We start from the raw sequence: 21,588 nt of genomic DNA, 5'->3' as shown, positions 1-21,588 counted from the left end.
AGTGTCAGTACATTTTCTAAGCATCGCAAAGGGTAAATTTAGTGTGTGTGAATCAGTGTTTCTGATGCTCTGATAAAGCACTGCCCAAAAGCAGAGCGGGGAGAAAAGAGTTTCTAATTCAGCTTACAGCTTGTAGCGCCTCATCCAGGGAAACCGGGACAGCAGCTGAGCCAAGCCATGGAAGCGCACTGATGACTGGCTTGCTGAGCCTAGCCTGGCCACTATCCACAGTGGCAAGGGCCTCCCACATCAGCCACTAATCCAGAAAATGCCCCACAGGCCAATAGGATTAAAGGCATTTACTCAATTGAGGTTCCCTCTTCACAAATGACTCTAGCTTATGTCAAGTTTACATAAAAGTAGTCAGCACAGGGCTAGAGAGATGGCTCAGAGGCTAAGAACACAGGCTGTTCTCCCAAAGGTCCTGAGTTCAATTCCCAGCAACCACATGGTGGCTCACAACCATCTAAGATGATATCTGGCACCTTCTTCTGGTGTACAGGCATATATGCAGGCAGAATACTGTATAGATAGTAAATTAATAATTTTTTTTAAATTTAAAAATTAGCATAATTGACCCCGGTCACATACTATTAAACCATAACTGCTCAGCGATCACGCACGCCTATAATCCCAGCACTCGGGAGGCAGAGGCAGATGGATCTCTGTGAGTTCAAGGCCAGCCTCGTCTACAAAGGGAGTCCAGGACATCCAGGGCTACACAGAGAAACCCTGTCTTGAAAAAAAAATAGAGCTGGGCATGGTGGCGCACACCTTTAATCCTAGCACTTGGGAGGCAGAAACAGGCAAACTGCTGTGAGTTTGAGGCCAGCCTGGTCTACAAAGCAATTCTAGGACAGCCAAGGCTACACAGAGAGACCCTGTCTCAAAAAACCAAAAAAAGTCATACTTGCTCTTTTCTTGTTGTCCCTAAGATGCCATATTAATATCAATATCACAACATAACTATATTCCAGACTTTAAAGGTCCCACAATCTTTACAAATTCAACACTCTAAAATTCAGTCTTATTAAAATAGCCAAAGTCTAAAATTGCAAGTTTTACATATATATATATATATATATGTATGTATGTATATATGTGTGTATATACATATGTATATATACATATATATGTGTGCAATAATATAAATGAATATATAAAAATTTTAATATTCAGCAATTAAAATACTTTAAAATATCAAAAAAAATAAAATAAAATTGCAAGTTTCTCTAAAATAGCCAAGGTCTCATAACTGTGAGCTCCTGTAAAATAAAAAGGGACATATTTTCTTATTCCAAGAGGGAAGAGCTGGGCACAGTCACAATCAGATAAAAGCAAAACCAAACTCCAGCAGTGTGAAGCCCAGTATCAGGCCCCAAAGGGCAGCACACGTGTTCACCTCACGGGTTTAAGCGGGCTGCACTCCACAGCTGCTCCTGTCCTCGGCATCTCCAAGATGCAGCAGCCTGCTGATGTAACTGGGCTGCACCTTCACCAACTGTATCTCTGCTCGTCTTCTGGGACTCCTGACTCTGCCACATGGTACCAAGCATCAGTTACTCTCCATGAGCCTTCCCAGCCTGCACGGCCTAGGTGACATATTACCAAGCTCAGCTTGCAGCACAGGATGCAGCGTAGACAGCTCTGAACCACAGCTTCTGTGTGCTCGCTGACGTTTGAAGAAACACTCAGATTTTACCTCAGTGGTGCTGGGCTCTTCTTCATCACCACTGCCTTCTCAGCTCCAGCTGACCAGAACTCAGTGTCTCAGCAAAGCAGAAATTTCATTTTAACGGTTTTGCTCACAGCAGAATCTTTAGCCCAAGCTGACAAGAACCACACACTCTTTTTTGTTTGTTTGTTTGTTTGTTTGTTTATTTGTTTGTTTTTCAAGACAGGGTTTCTCTTGTAGTCCTGGCTGGCCTGGCCTGGCTTTGTAGACCAGGCTGACCTCCAGAACTCAGAGATCTGCCTGCCTCTACCTCACAAGTGCTGGAATTAAAGGCATGCGCCACCACGCCTGACTACAATCACAGTCTAAAAATTCAAAGTATCCTATGGCTTCCACAGAGAATTTGAGACTCTCAAACGTCCCTCTAATGCTCCACAAGTCAGGCCTCCAGCGCCTGCACTGCTCTCAACTTATCTTCCCAACTCCCACAGAACAGCCACTGAGCTCTGGGCACTCAACGGCTTTCCCAGCCCAAAGTTCCCAAGTTCTCCCACAACCTCCCAAAACTGTATGGTCAACGTGTCACAGTAATATCCCACTTTTGGGGGTTAGAGATATGGCTCAGTGGTTAAGAGCGCTGCCTGCTCTTCCAGAGGTCCTGAGTTCAATTCCCAGCAACCACATGGTGGCTCACAACCATCTATGTCCGCAGAACACTGTATACATAATAATAAAGAAATAAATCTTGCCGGGTGTGGTGGCGCATGCCTTTAATCCCAGCACTCAGGAGGAAGAGGCAGGCAGATCTCTGAAAATTCAAGGCCAGCCTGGTCTACAAAGTGGGTCCAGGATAGCCAAGGATACACAGAGAAACCCTGTTTTGAAAAAACAAAAACAAAACAAAAAGAAAAACCTAGAAGGAAGGAAGGAAGGAAGGAAGGAAGGAAGAAAGAAAGAAAGAAAGAGAAAGAAAGAAAGAAAATCTTTGAAATACCCCACTTCTGGCACCAATTTCTGTCTTAGGGTTTCTACTGCTGGGATATAACACTGGCCAAAAGAAGGTTGGGGAGGGCTGGAGAGATGGCTCAGCGGTTAAGAGCACTGACTGCTCTTCCAGAGGTCATGAGTTCAATTCCCAGCAACCAAATGGTGGCTCACAACCATCTATAATGTGATCTGATGTCCTTTTCTGACCTGCAGACGTACATGCAGGCAGAGCACTGTATACATAATAATAAATACATTTAAAAAAAAAAAAAAAAAGAAGGTTGGGGAGGAAACTGGTTTATTTCAACTTACAGCTTGCCTTAGTTTCTGTTCTATTGCCATGAAGAGACATCATGACCAAAGCAACGTATAAAACAAAGCATTTAATTGGGGGGTTGCTTCAAGTTTCAGAGAGTGAGTCTATGACCATCATGGTGGGGAGCAAAGTGAGCAGCAGGCAGAAACTGGGCCTGGCTTGCTGTTTTAAGAGGTCTGGTCCATCACTGTAAGGGCAGGAAACATGGTGGCACACAGGCCGACATGGAGGAGGAGGCAACAGGAAGAGAGCGCCTTGGCCTGGCTTGAGCATTTGACACCTCCAAGGCCACCCGAAGTGACATACTATCTCCAGCAAGGCCACACTTATTCCAACAAGACCACACATTGTCATAATGCCACTCCCTATGAGCCTATTGGGGTCACTTTCAATCAAACCACACCACCTCTTCTAATAAGGCCATAATTTCTAAGCCGTCCTACAGAACCCACCAACTGGAAACCAATCATCAAACATATGAGCCTATGGGCCATGCTGACTGAGTCCACCATGGAGCTGGGAATGCATCATCCAGGGAAGTCAGGACAGCAACGCAAGGCAGGAAGCTGGAGGCAGGAGCTGATGCAGGTGCTGACTACTAGCTTGCTCCTCCATGGCTTGCTCAGCCTGGTTTCTTACAGTACCCAGGACCGCCACCCCAGCATGGAGTGCCCACAGCGAACTGGGCCCTCTCACGTCCATCGTTAGTCAAGAAAATGCCCCACAGCCTTTCCCGTAATACAGTCTGCTGAAGGGCATTTTCTCAGTTGAGGCCTCTCTTCCCAAATGTCTCCAGCTTGTGGAAATAAACCCGGCAGCACAGTACGTCATCCACTAGTATACTTATGTGAGGCACGCATACTAAGAAAACCCTCCAACAGTCACAGCCTTGTAACAGTAAGTTCCTGAGCACCTCTGATGTTTAAGACTGGTCCAGATGATGGGAAGAAAGCAATACAATTCTGAGTGTACAACACATTAATTTCATTTTCTTCCTCTCAAAAATAAAAATTACTTCTCAGCCTTTTGGCTGAGATTACATGTAAAATGCCTACTAACAGGGTGAGTTATTGTTGTTTTTTTTTTAATCTATTAATTAAAAACAAAAAGGTGACTGCAGCATGGGTTGTTTCTTTGATCGCATTTAGTGATATGTTCCATTTCTTCCAGGGTTATATAATTTCCTGTACAGGCAGATACCAAAATCAAAGGAACTTTAAAAACTTAAAGTGAGAGTTGACAGGCAAGGCTGTTCCCTGAGGGTTTTCTAAATGCCACAGTGACATCAGTCGTGTGACAAGATGGCTGGGATTTTAGACCTTGCCTTCCCCACAATCTTCCCATCACAAGCCGGCTGATGACAAATCCTCCATACAAAAGATTCTTTACCTAAAAATTAAAGTCTGCCACTGCTGCCACATTTCTGTTACTCCTTCTTAGACAGTTTCCATAGGGCGGACCCTGTCATGTACTCTGCATCGCCTTTCTCAGGGAACTAGAAGGTGACAGAAGAGCTACTTTTGAACACACACACAGTCCTGCTGCACTCAGGAGCCTGGGAATTGCAGATGTACATCTCGTCCAGACAAGACGCACCAGATGCTGAGATTCTGTAGGAATTCCAAAATGCTAACATTCAAAAAATAAAGAAAAACAACAAAACTCTCAGAGAAAATAAAACCACTTTCTCTTATGGTCTTAAAGGACTGTTCCACACTGGGGGCCGCAGAGATTTTGAACACAGGTTTTGGAAGACAAATGCGGGCTGACTGTTGACTCTGCCATCAGCCGTCAGCCCGCAATTGGAAGTTCTCACCATCCGTAAAATAAAGGTAACATTTTAATACCTTTTACTTAGTGAAACATAAAAACTATCACATTTTTAACATATAAGCCCTATAACATTACTGGGATTCTTTTAAATGAGGTGTTTGTTTTCTGTGGTAAATGTCTGTGTTTTGTTCTTGGGGAATAGCTCAGTTTACACTGGGAATGTTTCAAATGTTCAGCGCCACCTGTGGCTAGTGGCTTCTATACCCAGCAATGTAAGCAGTTCTCAAGTGAGGGTGGTTTGTTTTGGTTTGCCAGAGGATACTTGGAGACAGGTGTAGCTGTCACCAGTACAGCTACAGGTGCTGCTGGCTGTACTGGGCAGAGGCAGGGAGGCCGATGGACACCCTGTACGGCACAGGGCAGCCTCACAGCCAGAACTCCTCCTGCCACAATGTCAGCAGCACTGAGGTGAGCGCGGACTGCCATACAGCTGAGCATAGTACACACTAATCCAAAGGAAGGTGTTTTGTGAGGCCATTCGTGTTTATGTTAGAATGCTTTACATCCTTTTCAGAAGTAATTTTTTTTAATTTACTTATTATTATGTATACAGTGCTCTGCCTGCATATACACCTGCAGGCCAGAGGATGGCATCAGATTACATTACAGATGGTTATGAGTCACCATGTGGTTGCTAGGAATTGAACTCAGGACGTCTGGAGGAGCAGACAGTGCTCTTAACCGCTGAGCCATCTCTCCAGCCCCAGAAGTAATTTTTTAGTGGGGTCTTAGATAGCCAAGACTGGCCTTGACTATAATGTACAGCTAGGTATGACCTTGAACTTCTGATCCTCATGTCTACTTTCAGTGCTTGGATTACAGGCATGAGCTCCACCTGGGTTTATGCAGCACTGAGAATGAGATCAGGGCTTCATGCGCACACCAGCAGCCTAGCAACTCAACAGCCTCGGCCACGGAAGTAACTTTTAAAAGTTTTTCTGAGATGAGACAAGACGAGATGAGGAGACTGAGGGGAGGAGGGGAGGGGAGGAGGGGAGGGGAGGGGAGGGGAGGGGAGGGGAGGGGAGGGGAGGGGAGGGGAGGGGAGGGGAGGGGAGGGGGATGAGATGAGAAGAGATGAGGAGTACAATGTGGTCAATGGTTCTCAGTGACCAGATGCCCAACCACATGGACAGGCCCTATAGCAGTAACTACTGCCGGTCGTGTCTGCTCAACAACTGTATGATTTGCATGTACTGAGCATCTTACTACTGAGCCGATGACGATGAGGGAATAAACTGAAGAGCTAAAAGGGGACAAGAATTAAAGCCCAGATTCCGCCAAAATGCAGCCAGAAGTCAGGGAGCTGCACTCCTGCGCCTAGCCAAACAAAGAACAAGAAGCAGCCGATCTACAGCGCACAGGGCTCACGCACAGGAATCCCCGCTCTGTGGGCACTGACGTCATCTTACATTTGTAGTCACTCGTGCACCTACTGCAAGCACAGCCGCTGCTTGTCTGGGCTGCCCATTTTGTTTTAGATTGCCCATCTGCTGACAGGGCAACAGTGTGCTCACCCTGCAATGGTTCGCCCTTAGAGCAATCCAAAGCTCTCCTGACAAGCACGCCACGCTGGGGAAGCGAATCTGTCAGCTCCCACTCCCATGCTATCCTATTTGTACACGTCATAAATAAGGGCAAATGCCTAAAGCAGAGGGACACACATCAGCATGGTAAAATAGGTATTTTTCTGCAGACTGTAATCTCATATTACCCCATAATGAGGGAGAACTGAAGTTGTTGCATAAGCTTGATTTGAGCAATTCATTCAAAGGTCCTACCACACTGGGGGGTCTGAGATTAAATTTGTTAATACCATGATTATGTTTCAAAGCTAAACTGAAAATGAATCACAGGACGGGAAGCTCAATGCTTATGGCAGCAGTTAGCTCTGAGCCTTCCTAACGCTGCGGCCCCCAATGTGCGGACCCCCAACCACAAAATCCTTTTTGTTGCTGCTTCAAATTGTGATTTTGCTACTATTATGAATCATAATGTAAATATTTGATATGCAGGGTACCTCGTGGCCCACAGGTTGAGAACCCCTGGTCCCAAGGGCAGCCACACCAGGAAGCTTTACACTGCCCCAGTACCTGTCTGCACTGCACTGCAGGGGCCAGCTGGTGTGTCTGAAACAGGGCCCTGGCACTTTAACTCTCTTCCTGTGACTTCAATGACTACTGATCTAGGCACTAAAACTTGTAAATGCAGGCCTTGATGAAAAGTCCTTCAAGATATTCAGGTTGTTTGTTTGTTTGTTTGTTTAGGGTTTTGTTTTGTTTTGTTTTGTTTGAGACAGGGTTTCTCTGTGTAGCCTTGGCTGTCCTGGACTCGCTTTGTAGACCAGGCTGGCCTCAAACTCAGAGTAAACCCCCTGCCTCTGCCTCCTGAGTACTGGGATTAAAGGAAGATATTCAGTGTTTAGCTTTGGAAAAGAACAACACTGAGATAAAACTTCCTTCATGTAGAAGCCAGATCAATCCCGGGAACCATCTATTTTATGTTTTGAGCTAGTGGGACCTGGGACAGGACACTCAGCCCCAGGGATTGCCCTGCCTGTCTCCCTTGCTGAGGCTGTGCCTGCTTTTTCATGGGCTCAGGTCTTCACACTCAGGAGCACAACTGCAGCCCCAGACCCTGGTTCATAGACTTCTAAAAGTCACATGACTTCAGCTTTTATTGGCACCCGGAATATGGGCCTATTTCTCAAAACCAAACAGCATACAAATCCTTTTGGCAATATTTGCTCTGAAAACAAATGAAACTTGAACCTGCCAATGGTACCACGCACGGGGCCAAAACCGTAGGCAGGTGAGATTAATGTTTCAAAGAGAAGGCACTGTTCTTTCCTCAGGTCTGCGGATAAGTTCTGCTAAGCCACTCCTTACAGGGAGGTGAGGCCACAAGGGCAGTCTGGCCTTCACACTGACTACCTCCTACAGGGCAACATTTGTAGGGTTTTTTGTTTATTTGTTTGTTTGTTTTTTCAAGACAGGGTTCCTCTGTGTGATAGCCCTGGATATCATGAAACTCTCTTTGTAAACCAGGCTAGCCTCGAACTCACAGATTCACAGCATTTCTCTTTCTACTTTCTTATCCCCTGTCCCCTAGAATACTATTGTAGATAGCAGTCCTTTTTGAAAAAAAGAACCGGGCTGGAGAGATGGCTCAGTGGTTAAGAGCACTATCTGTTCTTCCAGAGGTCCTGAGTTCAATTCACAGCAACCACATGGTGGCTCACGACCATCTATAATGTGATCTAATGTGCACTGTATACATAATAAATAAATATATCTTTTAAAAAAAAAAGAATCTACTGAATGACTAGATTAAAATACATTTTTCAGAAAAAGTTTGCTAATTTAAACATACTAGTTATCTACTTCCCTCTTTAACTTTATCCCTTTCCTTTGGTGAGTATTTTATTTTATTTTATTTGTGGGTTTCTCTGTGTCCTTGGCTGTCCTGGACTCACTTTTTAGACCTGGCTGGCCTTGAACTCACACAGATCTGCCTGCCTCTGCCTCCTGAGTGCTAGGATTACAGGCGTGGGCTACCTCGCCCAGCTAGGGGTTCTTACTTACACTCCAGAAAATGTACTAAGTTACTGGGGATCAACACAGAGAAAAATAATGTGGAGATGCAAAATACTGGTTTTTGTCTTGCTCTCCTTCCTAAACCAAGCTGACCCACAGGCAATGTTTTCCACTCTGAGAACATAAAAGCAGAAGCAAAATCCCATGCCTTTCATCTGTAGAAGCATTCCGGGTCACAGGAAAGCACTCTATGAAAAGGATTGTCTCTGCATAGAGAGGTGATCCGTGTTCCTGATGCAATCTTACAAACTTCACACATTTCTACAAGGAGCCCCTATTTCTTTCCTGACCATGTCTTAGACTAATTTCTTTAAAAGATTAGATTTACATCCTTAATCCCTAAAATACAGCTTGAACTCACCTAGGTATTTGGAACAGCCAACCATGAAGACTACAGCCGGAGCTTAGAGCCTGCCTAAGTGCTAAATGACAATCCTTGGGCTCTCTGTTATTTCCTAGATGCAGAACATTGCAACTTGAAGGAAAATTCCACCAATGAGGAAAAACAACGTGATCCTGGTGGCTCATGAGCTCTAGCTGACTTCTGGTTATTTTCCATTCTTCCTCTTCTTCTCGACTCAACAACTTGTGAAAGCCACATCACCCCAGACTTCAGCCTGAGTCACCAAGAAGTGCGACCACGCAACTGAAGCTTAACAAAGCACCTGACAGCTTTATCTCACTTAGGCCAAACACGCAGTGAAATCCAGGGCTTAGGTGTGGCTATCACAACTCCTCTGTCTCTACAACTGCTCACTTCTCAAACTCTCAGTTCTCCAGCTAAACATTTCCTTCTCTGAAGCCTTCCCTGAGGAGAAGGTTTCCTTGTTAACATCCATAGAACCTAAACGTCAGCAAACTGTTTATGTATCTGAGTTAAAATCCTACCGGAAGGCAGGCAACCAAGCAGCAATGAAGTCATCTCTACCTGCACCAGATAAGGGGTGCACAGCATCATACATGCATACATGTTAAAGAGGGCTCACATGCATGTATCGTACATGCATACATGTTAAAGAGGGCTCACATGCTTGCTGTCTTAGTCACTGTTCTGTTGCTGTGGGGAGACACCATGACCAAGGCAACTTGTAAAAGAAAGCATTCAAGCCGGGCATGGTGGCACACACCTTTAATCGCAGCACTCGGGAGGCAGAGGCAGGTGGATCAATGTGAGTTTGAGGCCAGCCTGGTCTACAAAGTGAGTCCAGGACAGCCAAGGCTACACAGAGAGACCCTGTCTCAAAAAACCAAAGAAAAAAAAAAGAAAGCATTTGGTTGGGGACCTGTTTACAGTTTCAGAGGGGGACAACTTGGCCATCATGTCAAGGAGTGTGGCAGCAGTAGCAAGGGCTTACATCTTGAGATAACAACCACAGGACAGAGAGAAAGGGCTAGCTGCGAATGGTGTGGGCTTTTGAAAACTCAAACCCAACCCCCAGTGACACACCTCCTCCAACAAAGCCACACCTCCAATCCTTCCCCAACAGTTCCACCAACTAGAGACCAAGCGTTCAAACACGTGAGCCTATGGGGGCCTTTCTCCTTCAAGCCAACATGGTTGCTAGATAAATGAAAACCTCACATGATTAAATAGAAAACTCAGGAGTAGGGAGAAGTAGCATGCTTGCCCAGTGTGTACAATGCCACAGGCCCACACACCAACACCACCAAAACCAAAACTCGCCAGTGCTCCTGGACTGAGGTGCTCTCCACGTGCACATACAACACACAGCAAAAGAGGCTGCGCTGGAAGACCCTGCTTCAGGCTGAGGCCAGTGCTCAGCAGCGGTCCAGAGAAAAGTCTACATACAAGCCAAAATAATACCAACCAACACTCAGTAGACTAAGGAATCAGCACTGGAGAGTGAAGCATGCCCGCTAAGCCTCAGGCCTTGTGTGGTCATGGCTAACTTTACAGTTCTAAAGGGTACGAGTGTGTTATTTTTACCCTGACTATCTCCAAGCATTTGTAGTAAATTATAGATATTTAAATGTAACCGGTTAATACGATTTTCTTCTCACAAGTGATCAAAATCATCCACTCTTCTAATTCTTTTTCTTCAACCTTAAGCTAATCTCAGACACCTCACTGGCTCCAGCTTTCAGAGAGATATACCCTCAATCTCTCCTTTACCTCCTTCCTCACCTGTGTTTAAAAGCAGAGGCCAAGCTTTGCCCACTCAGACCAGCACCTGATGCGCCCGTATTTATTCCCTCCTTTCCTCTGTCTAGAGTTTTCTGCATTATTTCAAGACTAATCCAAGATAAATATATCTATATTTTTAAATATATATATATATATATTTTAAACTTTTTTCTCAGCCGGGCATGGTGATACACACCTTTAATCTCAGTACTCAGGAGGCAGCAGGCAGTGAGTCCGAGGCCAGCCTGGTCTACAAAGTGAGTTCACATGCCTGAAATCCTAGCACTAAGGAAACAGAGGCAGGGGTATCAGGAGTAGAAGACCAGCCTCAGCTACACAATGGGTTCAAGGCTAGCCTTGGCTACATGAGACCCTCTTGTTCTTAGAGCAGGTGGTATCACACACCTGTAATTCAGAGGTTCAGAGGGCAAAGCCGGTCAGGGCTACAAAACATTGTCATCCGAGAGGGGCAGGTAAGACAGCAGGGCCGTCAGTACAAGCCAGATACTTAGGGAGTGGATGCAAGGTCTGCCTGGACTACAGAGCAAGTTCTGGGCTGTAAAAATAGCTCACTGGTAGAGTATTTGTCCAGCATGCAGCTAGGGTCAGGGGCTCGAGAGATGGCTCAGCGGTTAAGAGCATGACCTGCTCTTCCAGAGGACCCAGGTTCAATTCCCAGCATTCATGGCAGCTCACAACTGTTTGTTAACCCCAAAATCTGACACCCTCACACAGACATACATACTTGCTGGCAAAACACCAATGCACATAAAACAAAAATAAATGAATTTAGCTGGGTGTGGTGGAGCACGCCTTTAATCCCACCTTCCGAGTGCTGGGATTACAGGCGTGTGCCACCATGCCTGGCTACATTTATTCTTTTATTTACATGCAATTATGGAAAATAACACCAAAAGAATCCCTTACATGGTTTTGGGGGTTTTGCGTAACTATAGTACAATATCACAACAACATTGATAAACTGCTGAACTTTTAATAAAATCAGTGGACTGGATCAGTCAATCCCATGGTGACTTTCATTATTTTTTTATAACAGTACATAAATTTACTTATCTCAAAAATAGGGATTTTTTTTTTCAAGACAGTTTTTCTGTCTAGCTTTGGCTGTCCTGGACTCACCTTGTAGACCAGGCTGGCCTGGAACTCACAGAGATCACAGCCTGCCTCTGCCTCCCTAGTGTGGGATTACAGGCGTGCATCACCACAACTAGCAAAATTAAAATCTCATTAATTTCCACTGGTTTCCTAATGCCTATTTTTTTAAAAAAAGAGTTGGGCGTGGTGGCGCACGCCTGTAATCCTAGCACTCGGGAGGCAGAGGCAGACGAATCGATATGAGTTCAAGGCCAGCCTGGTCTACAAAGCTACCCCAGGACAGCCAAGGCTACACCGAGAAACCTTGTCTCAAAAAAAAAAAAAAAAGCAAGAAATTTCCCTGACACTCTCTTCACATATCCCACACTACAGGTAACTAATCCAAGAGCAAATTATTTATTGAGCCCTGGCCGTGCCAGGCACCACTCTAAAGTATTCTGTATGCATCGCCTCACTTAATCCTACGTACATAAGGCACAATGACACAAGTTAGACACAGGTCCACGCCATCTCCTTTTTCTACGCTTCCAGGTCTTCATCTTTGTTGTCTAAGGAGCTCTCCTCATCATCCTGCAAAGCCTTGCTCCAGAGTTAACCACCAGACAATGTCCTGACAACCACCAGACAGGCATTCAACAGGACAAGACGAGGGTAACAAGGACAGGTAGCTACAAACACTGGACACTGAATGATGAGGCATCCTGTACTACAGTGCAGACAAAGACGGCCCACTGACTGAGGAGCAAGCAACAGCTGTCATCTACCCAGGAACTAAAGCCACTTCAGGCTGAGACACCAGTGTCAGCTCCGAAGAGTTCACATGGCAAAGGCATGACAAGTGTTCACATGGCAGACACCTGAACATGAACCTGAGACTTCCTCAGCCCAGGTGCCCTCCAACTTTATTCGCTTCTTTTGCAATTGCAGAAAAGACGGGCTTTTTTTTTAAACCAGGGGTGAGGGTTGGGGGGAGTGAGGGGCTGGGAGAGGTGGGGGGGATGGACAGATGGACAGATGGACTACATGCACTAACTTAAAAATTAAAATATATCTTAGTTGGGTTTGTTTGTTTGTTTGTTTTTCATTTTTCGAGACAGAGTTTCAGTGTGTAGCCCTGGCTAGCCTGAACTCGATTTGTAGACCAGGCTGGCCTAGAACTCACAGCGATCCACCTGCCTCTGCCTCCCAAGTGCTGGGATTAAAGGCGTGCGCCACCAGGTCTGGCTGTATCTTAGTATTTCTACTGGAGAAAATCTGAATTAATTCCAAGAACAGCTTCATGCCCACAAGGCCACCTGCAAACGCACTGTCCTACTGATTATCCTACAACTATCTAGAACAATTCCAACCACTCTGAAACCTGAGTAAGTCTCCAAATAATTCCTTTTCTCCTTTTGTTCTGTTGAGACGGACTGTACTAGAGAGTTTTATGTTAACTTGACACAAGCTAAGGTCATCTGAGAGGAGGGATCTTTAATTAAGAAAATGCCTTCCCAGGGCGTGGTGGCGCATGCCTTTAATCCCAGCACTCAGGAGGTAGAGGCAGGTGGATTGCTGGGAGTTCTAGGACAAAGAGAGTTCTAGGACAGCAAAGACCACACACGAGAAACCCTGTCTAGAAAAACCAAAAAAAGAAGGAAGGAAGGAGAGAGAGGGAGGGAGGGGGAGAGAGAGAGAGAGAGAGAGAGAGAGAGAGAGAGAGAGAGAGAGAGAGAAAATATGCCTTCATAAGACAGAGCTGTATACGCAGATCTAGCCCATGGACAGGCCAGTCTCCACAGTTGAGTGGAGAGTGGGGACTGACTTTCACACGAACTCTGGTGCCTCCTATTTGATCACTTCCCCTGGATGGGGAGACCTGGTGGCACTCAGAGGAAGGACAGCAGGCTACCAAGAAGAGACTCGATACCCTATGAACATATACAGGGGGGAGGGGAGTAAGGGGAAAATGGGAGGGAGGGAGGAATGGGAGGATACAAGGGATGGAATAACCATTGAGATATAATAAGAACAAATTAATAAAATAAAATTTAAAAAAAAAAAAGATCGAGCTGTAAGGAAGCCTGTGGGTATTTTCTCAACTAGTGATCAATGAGGGAGTGCCCAGCCCGCTGTGGGTTGGTGGTCCTGGGTTCTACAAGAACGCAGCCTGAGCCAGGCAGTAAGCAACACTCCTCCATGGCCTCTGCATCAGCCCCTGTCCTGACTTCTTTCAATGACAAGAACTTGTAAGCCAAATAAACCCTTTGCTTCCCAAGCTGCTCTGGCCATGGGGTTTCGCCACAGCCATAGTGATCCTACCTAGGACACAGGGTCTCTCTGTGTAGCCCTGGCTGACCTGGAACTTGCTATGCAGACCAGGCCAGCCTCAAATTTATGAGACCCTCTTGCCTCTGCCTCCTGAGTGCTGGCATTAAAGTCATCCCACACCATGCCTGGCAAAATAATTCCTATTTTCAGCACAGAAAACAAAGACAGAAGAAGAAAAAAAATTGAAGTACATAAAAGAAACTGAATTGCACATATTCCCATTGTCCTCTGGGTTTCTCCCCCCCCCCACCGCCAAACTGTCTGTCTTTTTCTTTTTTCAACAATGCGTACTGAACCCAGCTTTACACACACCAGACAAGAGTGCCACCACTTAGCTACAACCCCGTTGCTCCTTTTAATCAAGGGATTTAACAGCTATGAAAATGGAATCAGTTGGGATGCCTGTAATCCCTGCAACCAGGAGGCAGAGGCAGGTGGATCTCAGTGAGTTCGAGGACAGCCTGGTCTACAGTTCAAGTCCAGGACAGCCAAGGCTACACAGAGAAACTCTATCTCAAACAAACCAAAAATAGAAAAAGGAAATGAAATCAATGAAAAAGAGGGAAACCAGGTATGGTGGCACACGCAGCTAATCTCAGCACTTGTGAGACAGAAACAGGCAGATGCTCAACAGAGATAGCTCCAGGCTAGCCAGGCTACATAATGTGACCCTGTCTGTCTGTCTCTCTCTCTCTCTCTGTCTGTCTCTCTGTCTATCTGTCTGTCTCCCCCCACGCCCTCTCTCTCTCTCTCTCTCTCTCTCTCACACACACACACACACACACACACACACACACGGTAACACTAAGGAAGAAACACACAGATGAGCATCACAAGACAAACTCTCAGTCCATTAACTGAACCAGCCCTTTCTTGCAGTGCTGGGGACCGAACCCAGGGCCTCATGAATGCTAAGCAAGCACTCTACTACTGAGCTACACTCCAGGTCTCAGGAATCATAAAATCTTAACATTGACCTAAAGCCAATAGGGAAAACTAAAATCCTACTGTGGAGACACGGTGTAGGCAGGGAGTCTGGGGAAGGAATCACTAACCGGTCTTGTCCTCTGGAATCTGGGCTCCTCGTGGTCTCTGTGTTGCCCAGACGCGCTGTTTCTCTCCCCAACACTTCTATACCCAGGGCTGGGGATGACGTACTCTGTTCCCATGGCAATGTCCTTCATCTTCACCAAGCAGAGGACCAGGGTGCAGGCTCTTCCTGTCACTTCAGAATTTCTGAAATTAAAAATTTACAAAAGCAGACATTTCCCAATCCTGCTTTAATAATATGCCGAAGTGCTTTACAACTGGAAGGGACAAAAGGATTAACATGTTCTTACCCACACAGCTACAAATATCGCTTCACTTTTTCAAAGAAAAGGTTAGTATTCTAGCATCAAGAAAAATTACCAAACCAGGCATAGTGGTGCATGACTTTAATCCCAGCACTTGGGAGGCAGAGGCAGGCAGATCTCTGAGTTTGAGGCCAGCCTGGTCTAACAGTGAGCTCCAGGACAGCCAGGGATACACAGAGGTGGAAAAAAAAAAAACAACAACTAAAAAAATAGCAAGCATGCTAGTAAATGCACACCCTCTTCAAGAACTGAGAACTGAGTGTGAACCTTGGGAAAGGGGCGTTAAGAAAGACACATCGAGGTGTCCTGAAACCTTTCCAGCTTTGAGCAAGCATTACAAACCCCAGACCTCTCTACCAAATCTGACTAGATGCAACATGCAAAATGCTCACCCTACATTAACAAATCCCTTTTCTGCATTTTCATAATTACCTAATGGGATTAACTGGTATTATTTTAAAGCTCTACAGCTAAAATAGAAACAAAAGGACAAGTTTAAATACGAATTCCTCCTTTAGTTCTAAAGTCAGACAGTTATAACACTACACAAGTCTATAAATACAGCAAACGAACCTACAACACGGGTGTGGTTTCAAAGGGCGGACTGTATGATACACAGATTCTACAATACACAAATTATATCTCAATAAAGCTGGCATTAAAAAACAGTAGCAAGCTGAACAGTGGTGGCACACACCTTTGACCCCAGCATTCACAAGGCAGAGGGGCAGCGGGATCTCTGAGTTCAAGGCCAGCCTGACTCTAGGACAGTCAGGGCTACGGAGAGAAACCCTGTCTCCAAAAACCAAGAAAAAAAAATCTGTTTTACCTTTTAAGCATCATTTAGTCTGTTCCTAAAACTCTGTCTGCTCTATAGCTGTAAACCTCCTGGCTAATTCCAGTCAAAGTTCTATCAACTCTGGTCACTTAAAAAAAAAAAGTTTGCATTTGTTCTACTAACATTGTGTGAGACAGAGACAGACAGAAAACAAAAGCCATCATGTGCATTGAGATCAAAGGACAACTTGCGAAAGACTCATTCCTCTGTTACTACTCTGGTTTGGGAATGGAATTCCCAACCTTGGGCTCGGCAGGGCAGCAGACCGGTCTCACTGGCTCTCTGGCCATCTTGTAAAAACACATACATGCCCCTGTAAAAAAAAAAAAAAATACCGCCTCACCTTTCTCAGAAGGCTCACAGGTCCCAGGGTACAAGATATGAAAACACCAACGACGCGTCAAGTATGGCTATGCTGCGCTGTAGTCCATAATCTGGCTAGGATGAGGATCACTAAGGAGTGTGTCTCTTGCCGCGCAGCATTTGACAACTGTGACTTATTTGTCGTTTTTGACACAGGGTCTTAAGTAGCCCAGGCTGGCCCTGAACTCTCTGTCTTCTGCTCTTTCTGTCTCTACACCCCAAAGTGTACTCATTACTATGCTTGGTTTAGCTGGTGCTGGGGACCAAAGTCAAGGCTTTACACAGGTTAGGCAAGCTACATCCTAAGCCCTGATCACTCATTTTTTAAAGTATCAGAAGAAATAAAATACTTATTCATCCTTGAAATTAAAAAAATAAATAAATAAATAAAGTTTTCAATCCCTTAAATCTCCAAAGAGGGGGCTAGATGTTTTGTTTTCCAGAATTCTGGTCCAAGCACCCTTGGCTGATGATACTGACAAGCTGTTTATTAAAAACAGCACGTAGTCCAATGGCTACGTACACTATCAACAAGAACCAGCTTACTAAGCAGAAACAGTGCTTGTGTCACGGAGGCCTTGCAAAGGCCAGGCTATAAACAGACCTGGCATCTGCCATTGTCATCTGCAAGAGGAAGACTATTGCGACTTTAAAAATAGGCAAGAGGGGGTTGGGGAGCTCGGAAGGGGAAGGCCAAGGGACCTCATTTACAATACCAAGCAGGCCAAAGAGCACAGGAAAAGTTATCTAAGAGCCTATGTGAGCAAAAAAATTTTTTTCTCAGCCGTGTGTCTTCAAATCATTAAGAAGCCGAATCTGTAGAGTGTATACAGGCAGACTGTGATACCGGCGACCCTGTTATGACAGAAACAACTGTCTTCCCGCATGCCGAGATAAGATAAGGACTTAAGTGGCCTATCCTAATGCCCCGATCCTTCCAGACAAAGCTAGTTTCTATGAGAAGGCATGGGGGACAATCCCTCCCTATTTTCAACACTCCCATCACTTAAAAACATTTTTTAATTTAATTTAAAAAGCTGGGCATGATGGCGCACGCCTGTAATCCCAGGACTCGGAGGCAGAGGCAGGCTGTTCTCTGTGAGTTCGAGGCCAGCCTGGTCTACAAAGCGAGTCCAGGGCAGCCAAGGCTACACAGAGAAACCCTGTGTGGGGCGAGGGGGTGGAGAGGCACAGCTCTGAGTATTTACCGTTTCTTCACAGCAAACATAGGGAGGACACCATCTTCTTCTGCCTGTGTGTGGTGTGACAATCACATCACACAGAAAGGTCATAAGTATAGGAAAGAAGCAAGGCCTGGGTGTGAAGCAACCAACTTAGGAAGGATTACTACACCAGGCCCCGTCTCCAACCAACACACAGTACTTCCCTATTTTCTGGACTTAAAAAAAAGCTAATGCTAAGCTAGGCATGGTGTCGCCGGCACTCAGGAGGCAGCGGCAGGCGGATCTCTGTGAGTTCAGGGCCAGCCTGATCTACAAAGACAGTTCCAGAACTGCACAGAGAAACCCTGTCTTAGAAAAAAAAAAAAAAAAAAAGAAGACCATCAACACTCTGGGAGACAGAAGCAAGTGGATTGCTGTGAGTTCGAGGCCAGCCTGGTCTACAAAGAGAGTTCCAGGATAAGCCAAGGCTACACAGAGAAACCCTGTCTGGTAAAACAAACAGACAAAACAAAACTAATGTTAACTTAGGTTCAGCGATTAAAGCTTGTAGCCAGAGGTTTATTCAGTCCCCAGAACTGCCAAAACCAAAGCTAAGGGCTCAAGTATCAGAAAACTAGGAAAACCGGCATTTTTCCGTCTAAGCAAGCGCTGTAAAGGGATAAGAATAACGAAGTACGGACTCTGACATTAGTGCCGCGACTGAAAACCGGCAAGGTTGAGGCCACTTGCTTTTGCTTCAAAATTCTCTTTCCGGTGATAAAAGGGTAGCTATCGGCCCTGCGTAAGGATGCGACGATTCTGCGGGGGGGGGGGGGGGGGGGGGGCGTTGCGTAGGACTGGAGAACTGTAACTAGCCAGGCTGGTGTTTCCAAGTGGTGTTATCACAACATCTCTCAGCAGGTTTCTAGCCTCTCAGAAAGCTCCCTCAGGCCCTGCAGCTACAGAAGCAAGAAAGCTAAAGGAAGTCCACCTACCACGCCCCCCAGAACCCACCTGTGCCTCCAACCAAGCTCCCTTCGCCTTCCACTTACTCCAGAGACCCCACTAAAACCTATCCATTTCTCCCTTCGGAACTCAGACTTCCCCATTCATTCCTGCGCCCATCTGCATGGAGACGGCCACATCTGTGCGGAAAAACACATGACCCAGGTGTGATAAACACAAAGCCACTAGCAGCTCTGCCAGCCGGGCAGCGAAAAGGGCACCGGTGACAAGAGATCTTGGGCTCCCGTCCCGGCTCTGCCACGGTTTGGCTGTGCGTGCTGATGTCACGTACATCCACAAACCAGATCGCAACAAGACGAAGATAATAACTTACGTCGTAGGTGGCTGCCAGTCCAGCTTCCAGTCCCGGGGGTCTAAGGCTTCTTCTCTCTGGCTAGCTCCGCGACCCCGGCCCTAAGGGCGTTCCCACGCCAGCCCGGGCCTGGCGAGCTCCAGGACCCACCCAGAGCGAACGCAGCTCCCCCTGGTGGCCGCGCCGAGAGTGGAACCGGCCGCGACCGCCCATCAAACCTACCCTCCTGCCTTCTAACACCCCGGCCCCGGGCACGGCCCGCGAGGTCGCCAACAAGCCGGGAGCAGGGGGCCGCGCGAGATCGAGGTGAGACAGGCCCCACTCTTCCCGCCCGTGCCTTCCCACCGCCCAGCACGCCTCGGAGAGCCTTAAAGGAGTGAGCCCGTGACAGCCGCGGACACTGCACGGGAAAGGCGAGGGGCGTCACCTACCTGCACCCCAGCCTCCCCCCAGGAGAGCTGACCGCCCGGGCTCGCACGCGAACATCGGACCCGGAGCAAAACAAGCCTTTATAGCGGCATCGTCCTCCACACCGCGCAAGCGCGCTGCACAAAGCTTGCGCAAGACCGAAGGGAATCGTAGTCCCTGATCCGGCAGCCGCTGGCGCCGCACACCGCAAAGGACTACGTTTCCCAGAAGCACCGCGGGTGCCCGGGATGGGGTGCGGGCTGTTCGTCGTTCCCACGCGCATCCCGTGCTGCCCAATCTCTCCCGGGCTCCTGAAACCGGGTCTGGAATCTTCTCTGTGGTCCTGAGTCCCAGGGACTGGGCGGGGGGCGTTCGGCTTTCCACGTGCCAAAAAAAAAAAAAAAAAAAAAAAAAACCATCGTGAATGTCACTGTAGCCTGCTTCTGTCCAGTCCTAACTCTTAGCTGTGGTGTCACGCAACGGTTCACTTTTGCTGGTGCATTTAGTCCTCCACGCTCCACATGGACAGAACCTTTGGATTTTTTCTCTCACACAGCAGCCTGGCTTCTAAGTAATAAAATGCCAGAATCGCGATTTCCAAAGTGACAAGGGATGTAAAAATGATATGCTAACTAACCAATATATTTTTATAAATGAAATTGGGGCTCCCGAGGCATTAGTCATTTTATTTTTTCTATTTTATCTATTTTAGTATCATAATATAAGGACTACTCTATTGAGTGCCTCCCTGCCTGGGTCTTGTTTCTGAGTACCCACTGAAGAGACTTAAAAAGACGACAAAATAGAATGTCCACCTTCATACAACCTCCTAGTTAGCTAGTGTGAACACTGACGTTAAAAAGCTGGATTAATTGACAGGGTGTGTACTTGACACACAGAAGGAATACTAGACCAATCCTATACGATCAATAGCCTAGGACCTGGGGACATGGTTCAGTGGTAAGAGCGTCTACAGATCAAGCATGAAGACGTGGGTTCAAATCCTCGGCACCTGTGGAAAAAGCCAGGTGTGGCTGGACTTTCATTGTAACAGCAGGACTGTGTGGAGCAGGGACAGAAGGATCACTTGGACTTGCTGGCTACCAGGCAAGCTACACGTTTAGTGAGAGATCCTAGCTTAAGAGGATAAGAAAGAGAATAGCTCGCCTTTAATCCCAGGTCTTGGGAGGCAGAGGCAGGTGGATCTCCGTGAGTTCGAGGCCAGCCTGGATTACCAAGCAAGTTCCAGGGCAGCCAGAGCTGTTACACAGAGAAACCCTGTCTCAAAACAAAAAAAGAAAAGAAAAAGTAAGAAACAAACAAACCAACAGGATGCCCAAAACCATCTTGTGACTCCCAGGTATTAAGAGGCACTCATGTTTGCACTTATACACATTTACACACAAATTTTTATAGTGTAGAAAGAGCATGGTATAGTGGCATACTTCTGTCATCCTAGCACTTAGGAGGCAGAAGAATTGTGGATTTGAGCCAGGCTGGGCTACACAAAACGTAAAAAGCCTGATGGGACTGTGAGGAGTATTCCTTTAATCCAGCACTGGGAAAGCAAAGGCAAGTAGCTCTCTGTGAGTGTCAGGGTAGCCAGAGTTACATGGTGAGACGCTGCCTGTCAGGGAATGGGGAAGACCTCTAGGAAGTAGATGTCTGTGTAAATGTAAATTTGATATGTGACAGAAACATTTACAAGTCAGCAAAGCAAGTAGATAATACTGGGACAATTGAGTATCCATATGCTCAAAGCCAGGTTTCAAGCAGTCGAACATCTAAATGTAAAGAAAACTTTAACATTTAAAACTTTTGGAGAGAGACCGGAGAGATGGCCCAAAGGTTAAGCGCTCTGGCTGCTCTTCCAGAGTGTTCAATTCCCAGCAACCCACATGGTGGCCCACAACCATCTATGATGAGATGTGGTGCCCTCTTCTGGCTTGCAGGTGTATGTGCAGGCAGGTCACTATGCAAAATAAATAAAAATAAATCTTTGAAAAAATAAACTTTTGGAGAAAGCATGAAATACCTTTACGAACTTGAGACTTGGGGAGAACTTCTTAAAATAGACAAAAGGACGCCTTTAATCCCAGCACTTGGGAGGCAGAGGCAGGTGGATCGCTGTGACTTCAAGGCCAGCCTGGTCTACAAAGGGAGT

The 21,588-nt window shown here is 46.4% G+C and overlaps 1 protein-coding gene across 6 annotated transcripts in view; it reads right to left on the bottom strand.

Moving 5' to 3' along the window:
- Window positions 1-19,605, bottom strand: part of ABCC5 (ATP binding cassette subfamily C member 5) — an 86,087-nt gene extending 66,482 nt beyond the window's left edge. For 5 of the 6 annotated variants that reach the window (XM_084801595.1, XM_084801597.1, XM_084801598.1 and 2 more), the window contains exons 1-2: window positions 19,448-19,605; window positions 15,035-15,215 (exon numbers count right to left, since the gene is read on the bottom strand). In XM_084801595.1, coding sequence (XP_084657721.1) covers window positions 15,035-15,163 — 129 coding nt within the window. In that variant the 5' untranslated portion in view covers window positions 15,164-15,215; window positions 19,448-19,605. Of the gene's footprint in view, window positions 1-15,034; window positions 15,216-19,037; window positions 19,419-19,447 lie in introns of those variants that run through there. The other variant, XM_084801596.1, reaches the window with a different exon arrangement.
- Window positions 19,606-21,588: the final 1,983 nt, after the last annotated feature.

This window comes from Acomys minous (assembly GCF_964271855.1).
Source record: "Acomys minous genome assembly, chromosome: 11".
NCBI classification, from domain to species: domain Eukaryota; kingdom Metazoa; phylum Chordata; class Mammalia; order Rodentia; family Muridae; genus Acomys; species Acomys minous.
This window is presented reverse-complemented; position numbering and strand designations above follow the sequence as displayed.